Source organism: Pelophylax lessonae, assembly GCF_965119305.1.
Source record: "Pelophylax lessonae genome assembly, chromosome: 4".
Taxonomy (NCBI): Eukaryota; Metazoa; Chordata; class Amphibia; order Anura; family Ranidae; genus Pelophylax; species Pelophylax lessonae.
The window spans coordinates 164,353,381-164,366,268 of NC_138771.1; the positions used below are offsets into that span (position 1 = coordinate 164,353,381).

Below are 12,888 nucleotides of genomic sequence, written 5' to 3' on the forward strand. Positions count from 1 at the left end.
AAAAGCCAACTGGATTTTATTGGAGATATCTCCATTGAAAACAACTAGAGATAACCTGAAAAGGTAGGGGCAGCTGTAATTTTAAGGGGCCATTGGCAACCTGGCTTCTAGGATTAGTCTTGCCCTGTGTTAATATCTTGTATTTTGTTGCTGGTGTGTATGTTATCCAGACTGTACAACACAAAGTTGCCAAACCAGAACTCACTAGTTAAACATATTCCTTTCAAGTAGTTAAGCCTATGGTTTGTGGCGAAATCTTTGTCAATATTTAACAGCTTAGCTATATCTTGCAGATCCCCTCCCAGTTGTACCATGACTCCTAGCAACAGTAAACCTTATAACTGCATACAGGTCGTCATAAAAGATACTCCGGATTGAGTTGTGTTTCCATTTCAGTTTTAGGTAAGCCAAGGCTTTTATAAAGAATTGACACTATATAAAAGTATTGAGTAAATTGTATGAAATGGCTGTCATTCAGGGGAACCAAAGATATGTGGGGTGTTTTTCATGTCTAGACTCCACTGTATAGTTATGTTTCTATACATCTGATTTTATCACAAAAAACAATTTGAAATTTACTGATGAAGATTTTTATGTTGCTTTTGGAATTGTCATTTATGAAAGTATGAAATCTGAGTCAAAGTAAATTTTGCAACACCAATATTGCACCTAATGCCCCATACACACGTGCAGATTATCTGCAGACTTTTGTCTGCAGACTTACCAAAACCATATAATATGAGGTCAAATCTAAACACTTTCAATTTGTATGCAATCCGGCAGGCCTTTGCACTACATAGAAAAGGTAAGTCTGCAGACAAAAGTCTGCAGATAATCTGCACGTGTGTATGGGGCATTACTGTTAGGATGTATATTGGTTTGTTGCGATGCCTAATACTACAGTAAGGTAACCAACTTAATATCAGTCAGTCATACATAGCCAAAATATTTATTACATGAATCATCTTGAAAGGGAGGCATAATTTTCCTCTGGAAAATCACTGCAACTAAAGTTCCACCTTCATTTTAGTTTTTTTAAGACATATTACATGTTATATTACATGTTTGTATGCAGATTGTAAAGTCTCAAATTTTTCCACCTTAATGCATTCTATGCATTAAGGTGAAAAACCTTCTTTGCTACAGCGCTCCCCCCAGACCCCCCTTGTTCTTACCTGAACCTGTTAGTTCCAGCATCGTGCATGAGCCCAGCAGCTTGAGCCGCTGGCTCTCATCTTATAGGACAGATTGATAGCAGCAGGAGCCATTGGCCTCCACTGCTGTCAATCAAATCCAGTGACAAGGAAGCGGGGCAGAGTCCAGCTGTCTGTGTCAATGGACGCAGCAGGACTTGGGATAGCGCCTGCACGGGTGCCCCCAGGGACAGCGGCTTTCCGTAGGGGCACCCGATAAAGAGGAGGAGCCAGAAGTGCTGCCGGGGAACCCTAGAAGAGTAGGATCGGGGCTGCTCTGTGCAAAGCCCTTCCACAGAGCAGGTAAGTATAACATGTTTGTTATTTTTGTTTTAAAAAATCCAAACCTTTACAACCCCTTGAAGCAATAAAAATTACACTTATGACAGATAATTGTTCTCAGGCATTTAAAAAGCAGGGGACGCCGCACTGTGACCCCTGATTACGTCAGACACATACTGATAAAATGCGTAGGGTTGGACTAAGACGTGACAGGCCACTTCCGCTTTTTGGAACGCATGTGGAGCGCAGTGCAGTGTCCCCTGCTTTTTAAATGCCTGAGAACATTCATCTGTCGTAAGTGTAATTTTTATTGCTTCAATAAATCGTTTGAACATTTAACGCTATGAGAGGCCTATTTCTTTTTTTCACTTTTATCGTACCCTGAGCATCTGTACCCATACTGACAGGCTGTTCTGGATGTTTATGGAAAACCATTCATGCTGATTCTGAATACCTGTAATGGGTGTCAAAACCATCTGGTGAGTGCTTTGTGCATGTGAATGTCAGTGGAGGAGGGACCCACAAGTTCATGGGTGATATCTTTGGTTTGGATGGTCTAGGAGGAGATCAAATACATTGGGGATTGTGTCGTTTGCAACATTAACTGAGAATTTTGAGCACTTTGATTCGCTTTTCACAATTTTATATTTTTTTTATCTTTTTTTTATTTTTATATATTTAAAATATCATTGTTCACTGGAAGTACGGTCATTATCAATTTTTTGTTTATTTATTTTTAATCCCTTGGTTCAGCTTTAAGCTGTTTTGACTCTTATGTATTGATTAAAACATTCAAATTTAGAAATAATTTTTCTTACAGTTATTCCTATGGAGCATATGATTAAACGCCAGTTTGTTGAAGACCGAGCTACCATATTGGATAATCTACCAGTAGCATGGAATGTGGTAGAGCCTGGACCTTATTACTGTGTTACCTTAAAGATGTCCAGAATAAAGGACCTTGCTTTTGATTTTGAATTTGGATCTTTAGACTCCAGGTTGGTTTTCTACAGTCCAACAAAGAGTGATGGTAAAGACTCAAAATGTTAATGTTGAGAGTTTTCTTTTTTTTTCTTTTTTTTGCACATGATGATGACGGTTGATCATTAACAGTTTAGGTAATAAAGAACATTCTACTATTCCAACAAGCATACCTCTTGTCTGTTAGGTCTGGAACTTTTGCAACTTTTGGTCAGCAAAGGGAAGCATGCAGTGCTTCAGAATTTCCTGGTAGAGGGCTGCACTGACTTTGGACTTGATAAAACACAGTGGACAAACACCAGCAGATGACATGGCTCCCCAAATCATCACTGACTGTGGAAACTTCACACTTGACCTCATGCACCTTGGATTCTGTCTCCATTTCTCCTCCAGACTCTGGGACCTTAATTTCCAAGTGAAATGCTAAATTTTCCACAGTCTGCGATGATTTCCTACTAACTTGGAAGTCTTTTCCAGTCCTAAGGGGCCATGATCATCGTGAAAGATGGCTAAGAGTCTCCGTGTGTCTTTCCAGGAGAAACCTCTGCCATATCTGATATCAGATATCTGATGATATCCTTTCCTTAGGACCAACACACTGAGCCCCTTTGCCCCTGACAGTCATGGCAGAACATCCTCTATTGGCGACATGGGGTACTAGTCAGGAATATTCCTTCTGTTGCGGATACAGTAGTCAATGTATATCTATAGGGAACTGTTTTTCTTCTGGGCCACTATTATTTAACCATATGATTATGATGCTAAAAAGTTGTATTTCTCAAATTTGGCCAATATATGATAAAAATTTAACTTACGTTTAATATTCCTATTGAAAATAACTAATAAAAATTTTTTTTTTTTTCAGAGATAAGTTTCCAGTTACACTGTTCCCTGAAAAGTAAGTTTTTCCTTTAAATAACCTTGCCATTTCTATGCCATTACCATCAAGTAAACAAAAAAGAAATGTTTGCACTCAAATGTAAAATTGCAAGGTTTATACAACTAGGTACATCATACAGTATAGCAGAATATATGCACACATTAATTTTGGTAGCATAATTATTAATGTGGAATGTATTTTCCTTGCGAAAGAACATTATTTTTAGGTTGTTATGGGTAAAGTTACACTTTAAAAAAAAAAAAAAACTGGAAGGTGATTGGTTTCTATGCAGAGCTGCAACAGATTTTGCACTCTCCAGTTTTAGTAAATCAATCCCTATGTCGCTGGCGCAGATGTGAGGATTACAAATTGGCAAAATGAAACATTTTTAAGATGTAATAAAATGCTAGCAGTATTGTAAAGTTTATTTCAGATTTTTTTTTTTTTAATGAACTTATAACTGGATTAAAGGTTGATGTTAATGTATTTGCACAGAGTTCTGTTTCAGACCACTACATTTTGTTAGAATGCATTGTATTGTTAATCACTCTCTGCTGTTTCCATGGTGCTGCACATGTGATCAGTTATGCCAACAGCCATTTGAGGGTTTGACAGCTCGGTTGGCAGCAAAAGCAACCCTGACATTTATCATTCACGCCATGCCATGTTTTGGGCAAACAATTAAATCAGTGGGTTTAGTTTTGCTTTGGGTAGAGCTTTTAATTTTGCATGATATATTTTTGTCCATCATGATTTTCCTTTTTGTCACCAACAAGTGGGGAAGGGCAGTCCTCTAATGCTGCCCATATTGATTTTTGTCTAATTCCTGCTGAATCTTAAATTTGAGCTGTGGATGGCTCTGTTGGCTCTTAAATTCAATAATCGACGGAGCAGGACAGAAAATTCTTGGCCAAGCAGATATTCTAACAGCTGTGACAGAAGATGTTAAAACACAATAGCCAGCAGGGGAGATTCCTTCATCCACACTGTTTGACATCAAAGGGGAAATCTACTGATTTCTTTCATTCAGCCCACAGGTATAAATGAGAGAAATCTTAGGACAAACAAGGTATGATCTGCCACGTTGTATATCTAAGTTGAATGTCTAATTGCCTCCATCCCTAAATGTATACATGTAGAAACAGACCAAAATGTGGGACTTTAAATGAGGTCAACTAGACATGTTAATTTATTTAAATAAATCACATATGCAAGTAACAAGGACACCTACAGAGAAGTACCATGTAATAACATATACAATTCATAATAAATGATAATCAATACACCGTAACAGATCAAACATAATAAACAGATTCCATATGAAATCATCTTTAGGCTCACAGTCTTTAAATATGTCAAACTTGAATAAAATGTCTGAGTTAATGTAGGCTCGACACGTTTCATGGACCTTTGTCCATTCATCAGTAGCTTAAAATGTATGTTGTATATCTAGAGATAAAAATCTAAAGTATAGCAAAACAATATTAAGAGGAAGAGTATATTAAGAGAATAAAATGGAGTAGACACTACCTTAAGTATTGTCATATGTCCAAAAGCAGTCCAAAAATGTAGTAGGGTAAAGTATTAGGCAGAGGGCTAGGACACATGATTGACAGAAGGCATAAAGCAGAATCAAGTCAAGTTGTCACCATGGAAAACCGGAAGCAAAAGTCAGAAGACAAGATGAGTTAAAACCCAAAAGCAGGAGATCAAGAACAAATTCCAAAGACAAGCAGAGTAAGTAGTAAATGAGAATAAACACAACAATAGCATTCCAGGCAGGGTAATAGACAACTTTGCATAGACAGGGAAACGGCTTTTATTTATTTTTAACATGTATCTAACCACTTAAGTTCTTGTAGCTGGTTACCCCATATACAAAGCAATACATATATTGTCAAGGGAAAGAGGAACATAAGAGTTTCTTTTGTAATATTGTCTTCCAAAAGTATGTCACGTTCTAAATATTTTAAAGGCAAAAATATATAGAAAATAAAATGTTTTTCCTGCTTTAAGGCTGATTTTTGAACAGCTAGTATTACTATAAATGCAAGAAAAATGAAGATATCTACTAATTATAGTAATATTAACATTATGCTTTCAGTATAAAGCGTGGTGAAAGTCTTTTTACTTAAAATAAAGTATTTTTTTTTTTTCCAAAAAAGTATTTTTTTATATTTTGTATTTTTTTTGCTAGTATATCAAAAAAGGACAAACAAGTCAAAAATTACATGCTGATTTCTTTTTTTAGAATCCTTAAGCTTGATTTATCTCTAAATGAGTTGGTTGAATTACAGCCTGACAGTTTCCATCACCTTGAAAACCTTATGGAGCTCAATACTTCCTTCAATCTCCTGCACAGGTAACAATTTCAATATGCCAAAAATGTGTGATACAGCAAAGGCTTTTTTTTTTGTTTTGATTTACAGCAAAGCAAATTTGTTTGACATTAGCACAATGTGAAATCATATTGTTAGGCTAGAAGACTTTTAAAACCATACTGCAGCTTAAACATCTTACTGACCTTGTCCAGGCTACAATCTGAGTGTAAAAAAATCCAAATTTATTGTCATCTTTGCAGTGGCATACCAACAGGGCGGGCAGGATGGGGGAGAGGGCGGTTGGACACATTGGGGGGTGCCAGTAAGCACCAGGATGACACCTACCTAAGGGTTGACACCCAGGGCTGGCCGCCAGACTGCCTCCACCGCTCACTAACACAGGAGAGCAGAGCAGGGGGCACTGGAGCAGAACAAGAGAGAGAATCAGCAGCGCTGAATGAACAGCGGGCACTGCAAAGTTAACTCCGGCAGTTCCCGCTTTTTAGTCGGGGCTGCTGTTTCTCTCTCTCCCATTCTGCTTCAGTGCCTCCTGCTCTGCTCTCCTGTGTCTCCCGCCCTGCATGCCCTAATAAGGTAGGAAGGGGAGTGCTGGGAAGGGCTGTGTAATGTAAAGGGTTCCATGGGGGCTGTATAATGTAAAGGCGTCCATTGGGGGGCTGTATAATGTAAAGGGGCCCATGGGGGAGGGGGCTGGCTGTGTAATGTAAAGGGACGCAGGAGGGGGCTGTGCAATGTAAAGAGGTCCATGGGGGGGCTGTGTAATGTAAAGGGGTCCATGGGGGGCTGTATAATGGAATGGGGCCCATGGGGGCTGTGTAATGTAAAAGGGTTCAGAGGTGTGAGGGGAGCTGTGTAATGTAAAGAGGTTTATGGGGGGCTATGTAATGTAAAGGGGTCCATGGGGGGCTGTGTAATGTAAAGGGGTCCATGGGGGGCCGTGAAATGTAAAGGGGTACAGAAGTGCAGCGGCTGTGAATTGTAAAGGGGTCCAGAGGTATGGGGGCTGTGAAATGTGAAGGGGTCCAGAGTTATGGGGGCTGTGTAATGTAAATGTGGTCCAGAGGTATTGGGGCTGTGTAATGTGAAGGGGTCCAGAGGTAGGGGGTTGTGTAATGTAAAGGGGGTCTTCCTACATTTTACCTGCAGTTATAGCTTTAGTCCTATAGATTTCTATTAGGTTGCACGTTTTTTTCTGTACCAAAAGTCCCGCATGTTGCATCTTTGACGCACTTTCAGAAAACAGGAAAATCATTTTTTGGGGGGGTTACACCATGTTTTACTGCACCTGGTGACACCAACCCTAGTGACACCACTGGCAGTAGCACATAGTAAGCATGCCACTGCCAGTTACATGTACTTCTGTCTGGCGCCTCAGGTCAGTCACGTCGTTTTTGCAGAGGAGGAGGAGGAGGGGCCTGGCAGAGAGCAGAGGGAGGAGGCTTCTTTTGGTTTCCGGGCTGCAGTGCGCGGAGGCGCTACACGCGACATCACTTGATGACACGTTGATGTGCAGTGCGTTGCCTGCCCGTCTAGGGGGTACAAGATATAGGATCCGCCCTGGGTGCCAAATTCTCTAGGTACACCCCAGCATCTTTGACCTTGCCTAACTGCTTTTTAAGTCACTGAGCCATAAGGGGTATGCAGCCAATAATGTTGAGACTCCTGAATTGACAAATTGACAAAAATCAACAATTTACGCCCTTAGAAAGCCTGATAGGGTGATTGGTTTTCGGGGTCCTGTATGTGGCTAGACTGCCAAAAAGTCTCACACATGGGGTATCCCTGTACTGAGGAGAAGCAGCAGAATGTATTTTGGGGTGTCATTTCACATATACCCATGGCATGTGTCAGCAATATATCATTTGCTGACAACTTTGTGTAAAAAAACAAAAAAAAATAATAATAATTTTCCCGAAACTTGTGGCAAAATATTAAATATTCCATGGACTCACCATTAGTGTTGAGCGAACACGGACTGTATTATTCGTGTTCGTACCGAATAATTGGATTTTTTGTACCCGAACACGGACACGGACACTTTACTGTATGTTCGGGTAAAAATCCGTGTTCGGTCGTTTTATTTCCGGGTTTTGCATGCTTTGGCGCTCTTTTCATGGCGGGCTTTCAACAGCCAATCAACAATCGTTTAACTGGTGTGCCTTAAGCCATCCCAGCCATGCCTGCAAATGTCTCAGTAGCTGTGATTGGCCGTCTGAAGCATGTGACCAAGTCTTTATAAGTTCCAGGCAGCCGCAGCGTCTTCATTCTGCTGCTTAGATCAGGGACAGAGCACACATCAACGTGCTGGCTGCTGATTAGGGAAAGACAGGCAGGAAAAAACCATTTGTGTCCGGATAGAATTGAGGGACAGGTCGGAGTGTTTAGGCAGGGCGAGTTGTAGGCATTTTAGGGATAGAGTCTGCTGAATTATAGGGTCAGTGTCTTCTACAAACTACAATCGATATTGCTGTGTGGGGGGTGGGGTCTGCACTCAATCCTGATCTACGATCTCTTCTCAATCCTGTTAGGGAGAGGCTGCTGCTGAATTTTAGGGTCAGAGTGTTCTACAAACTACAATCGATATTGCTGTGTGGGGTCTGCACTTAGTCCCGATCTACGATCTCTTCTCAATCCTGTTAGGGAGAGGCTGCTGCTGAATTTTAGGGAAACTGTGTTCTACAAACTACAATCGATATTGCTGTGTGGTGTGGGATAGGAGATAGGCAGGTGTCAGTGATCCACATCCATTTTTCTGTGTGTGAGCTGCAGTGAACACAATCTTTTTGGGCTGCAGTGAACACAATCTTTTTGGGGTGCAGTGAACAACGTCCTTTTTGGGGTGCAGTGAACAAAATCTTTTTGGGGTGCAGTGAACAAAATCCTTTTTGGGGTGCAGTGAACAACATCCTTTTTGGGGTGCAGTGAACACAATCTTTTTGGGGTGCAGTGAACAAAATCCTTTGTGGGGTGCAGTGAACACAATCTTTGTGGGGTACAGTGAACACAATCTTTGTGGGGTGCAGTGAACACAATCTTTGGGGGGTACAGTGAACACAATCTTTTTGGGGTGCAGTGAACAAAATCCTTTTTGGGGTGCAGTGAACACAATCTTTGTGGGGTGCAGTGAACACAATCTTTTTGGGGTGGAGTGAACAAAATCCTTTTTGGGGTGCAGTGAACAACATCCTTTTTGGGGTGCAGTGAACAAAATCCTTTTTGGGGTGCAGTGAACACAATCTTTTTGGGGTGCAGTGAACAAAATCCTTTGTGGGGTGCAGTGAACACAATCTTTGTGGGGTGCAGAGAACAAAATCCTTTTTGGGGTGCAGTGAACAACATCCTTTTTGGGGTGCAGTGAACAAAATCCTTTTTGGGGTGCAGTGAACACAATCTTTTTGGGGTGCAGTGAACAAAATCCTTTGTGGGGTGCAGTGAACACAATCTTTGTGGGGTACAGTGAACAGAATCTTTGTGGGGTGCAGTGAACACAATCTTTGGGGGGTACAGTGAACACAATCTTTTTGGGGTGCAGTGAACAAAATCCTTTGTGGGGTGCAGTGAACACAATCTTTGGGGGGTACAGTGAACACAATCTTTTTGGGGTGCAGTGAACAAAATCCTTTGTGGGGTGCAGTGAACACAATCTTTGTGGGGTGCAGTGAACACAATCTTTTCGGGGTGCAGTGAACAAAATCCTTTTTGGGGTGCAGTGAACAACATCCTTTTTGGGGTGCAGTGAACACAATCTTTTTGGGGTGCAGTGAACAAAATCCTTTGTGGGGTGCAGTGAACACAATCTTTGTGGGGTACAGTGAACAGAATCTTTGTGGGGTGCAGTGAACACAATCTTTGGGGGGTACAGTGAACACAATCTTTTTGGGGTGCAGTGAACAAAATCCTTTGTGGGTTGCAGTGAACACAATCTTTGGGGGGTACAGTGAACACAATCTTTTTGGGGTGCAGTGAACAAAATCCTTTGTGGGGTGCAGTGAACACAATCTTTGTGGGGTGCAGTGAACACTATCTTTTTGGGGTGCAGTGAACAAAATCCTTTTTGGGGTGCAGTGAACAACATCCTTTTTGGAGTGCAGTGAACACAATCTTTTTGGGGTGCAGTGAACAAAATCCTTTGTGGGGTGCAGTGAACACAATCTTTGTGGGGTACAGGGAACAGAATCTTTGTGGAGTGCAGTGAACACAAACTTTGGGGGGTACAGTGAACACAATATTTTTGGGGTGCAGTGAACAAAATCCTTTTAGGGTGCAGTGAACACAATCTTTGTGGGGTGCAGTGAACAAAATCCTTTTTGAGGTGCAGTGAACACAATCTTTGTGGGGTGCAGTGAACACAATCTTTGTGGGGTACAGTGAACACAATCTCATACTTCTGAAGATTTGAGGGTGCTGCCTGTTCCATACTCCTCCTCCTACTGCTCAACCATCCTTTTAGGGGTACAAACAATAGTAATTGGGGCCTAGTGTGGTGGTGTACGTGTGAGATACATACACTTTCTTTTTGATCATATTTTCTATTCCGCTATTCAATTAAAACCTTTGGGGATCAATTAAATTGCGTGATAGTCTGTGTCGGTACGTGTGAGATCCACCTTTCCAAGTTTTTGGGGTTCATCTCATACTTCTGAAGATTTGAGGGTGCTGCCTGTTCCATACTCCTCCTCCTACTGCTCAACCATCCTTTTAGGGGTACAAACAATAGTAATTGGGGCCTAGTGTGGTGGTGTACGTGTGAGATACATACACTTTCTTTTTGATCATATTTTCTATTCCGCTATTCAATTAAATCCTTTGGGGATCAATTAAATTGCGTGATAGTCTGTGTCGGTACGTGTGAGACCCACCTTTCCAAGTTTTTGGGGTTCATCTCATACTTCTGAAGATTTGAGGGTGCTGCCTGTTCCATACTCCTCCTCCTACTGCTCAACCATCCTTTTAGGGGTACAAACAATAGTAATTGGGGCCTAGTGTGGTGGTGTACGTGTGAGATACATACACTTTCTTTTTGATCATATTTTCTATTCCGCTATTCAATTAAAACCTTTGGGGATCAATTAAATTGCGTGATAGTCTGTGTCGGTACGTGTGAGATCCACCTTTCCAAGTTTTTGGGGTTCATCTCATACTTCTGAAGATTTGAGGGTGCTGCCTGTTCCATACTCCTCCTCCTACTGCTCAACCATCCTTTTAGGGGTACAAACAATAGTAATTGGGGCCTAGTGTGGTGGTGTACGTGCGAGATACATACACTTTTTTTGATCATATTTCCTATTCCGCTATTCTATAAAAACCTTTGAGGATCAATTGAATTGCGGGATAGTCTGTGTCGGTACGTGTGAGATCCACCTTTCCAAGTTTTTGAGGTTCATCTCATACTTCTGAAGATTTGAGGGTGCTGTCTGTTCCATACTCCTCCTACTCCTCATCCATCCTTTTAGGGGTAGAAACAATAGTAATTGGGGCCTAGTGTGGTTTTGTACGTGCGAGATACATACACTTTTTTGGATCATATTTCCTATTCCGCTATTCAATAAAAACCTTTCTAGGGCAAGATCTTAAATTACAGAAATATGAGGAGACCGTCAAATAAGGGCCGTGGCCTGGGTCGTGGTGCTGCTGGTAGAGCTCCTGTTCCAAGGAGAGGACGTGGTCGATCTGTGTCAGCTACACGCACAAGTGAAACACCTTCCTCAAGTGTGAGTAGGCGACAGAACCTGCATCAGTATTTGGTAGGGCATCATACGCCCCTAGAAGTGATGAGGCCAGAACAAGTGGAGGCGATAGTAGATTGGTTTGCTGCTGACAGTGCCTCCAGTTCCTTCACATTGTCTCCCACCCAGTCTACTGCAGAAAGGTCACAGTTGGCACCTGCAGCCGATGTCCAACCGTCTTTCACCTCACCCCCTTGCAAATCAGGCAAGCAGTCTGAGCCCCAAGCCATACAGCAGTCTCTTCTTCTTTTTGATGACTCTGTCAGCAGGGTTTCCCAGGGCCATCCACCTAGCCCTGCCCCAGAAGTGGAAGAGATTGAGTGCAGCGATGCCCAACCACTTATTTCTCAAGATGAGTACATGCAAGGATCATCGCAGCACGTCTCCGATGATGACGAAACGCAGGTGCCAACTGCTGCGGCGTTCAGCATTGTGGAGACCGACAAGGAGGGCAGGGGTGAAGACTGGGTGGAAGATGATGTGGAGGACGATGAGGTCCTCGACCCCACATGGAATGAACGTCATGCAGGTGACCTGAGGAAGTTTAGAGGAAGAGGCGGTGGTCGCACAGAGCCACCAGCACAGCAGAAGAGGGAGCAGGGTGCAGAAGCGGAGCGGCCGTGCCCTAGACACTACGCCCGCTACTGCCCAACGCAGCAAGGGAACGAGCGCACCAAAGTCAGCTCAAAGGAGTTCTCTAGCGTGGAAGTTCTTTAGAAAATGTGCTGATGACAGGACATGAGTGGTTTGCACCCTGTGCAATCAGAGCTTGAAGCGAGGCATAAACCTTCTCATCCTGAGCACAACCTGCATGATCAGGCATCTAAGTGCAAAGCACGAGCTGCAGTGGAGTACACACCTTCAAAACCAAGAAACGTCTCTGGCTCATCCTGCTTCCTCTTCTGCTGCAGTCTCGGCCGCTCCAGCCACATCTGTAGTGATACCGGCACCTGCCACCCCGCAAACAGACGATCTGTCAGCAACACCACCACCTGGGTCACCAACAACCATCTCCACAATGTCCCGTGGAAGCGTTCAGCTTTCCATCTCCCAAACACTTGAGAGGAAGAGGAAGTACCCCCCTACCCACCCGCGATCCCTGGCCCTGAATGCCAGCATTTCAAAATTATTGGCCTTTGAAATGCTGTCATTCCGTCTGGTGGAGACGCACAGTTTTAAAAACCTTATGTCGGTGGCTGTCCCACAGTAAATCGTGCCCAGCCGCCACTACTTTTCCAGGCAAGCCATCCCTTCCCTGCACAACCAAGTGGGGGAAAAAATCAGTTGTGCACTGCGCAACGCCATCTGTGCCAAGGTCCACCTAACTACCGATACGTGGACCAGTAAGCACGGTCAGGGGCGTTATATCTCCCTAACGGCACACTGGGTAAATGCAGTGGCGGATGGGCCTGAGGCGGATAGCAATTTGGCGCATGTCCTTCCACCACCGAGGATTGCAGGGCGCTTCAGTTTGCCTCCTGTTC

General features: G+C 42.8%; 1 protein-coding gene across 1 annotated transcript in view; it reads left to right on the forward strand.

The window, feature by feature from the left end:
* The first annotated feature begins 290 nt into the window (after positions 1–290).
* Positions 291–12,888, forward strand: part of LOC309553312 (uncharacterized protein) — a 177,413-nt gene continuing 164,815 nt past the window's right edge. Inside the window, exons 1-4 of the mRNA XM_082254340.1 lie at positions 291–402; positions 2,296–2,473; positions 3,322–3,354; positions 5,588–5,698. Of these exons, the coding sequence (XP_082110466.1) occupies positions 2,304–2,473; positions 3,322–3,354; positions 5,588–5,698 (314 nt within the window). The 5' untranslated portion in view covers positions 291–402; positions 2,296–2,303. The remainder of the gene's footprint in view (positions 403–2,295; positions 2,474–3,321; positions 3,355–5,587; positions 5,699–12,888) is intronic.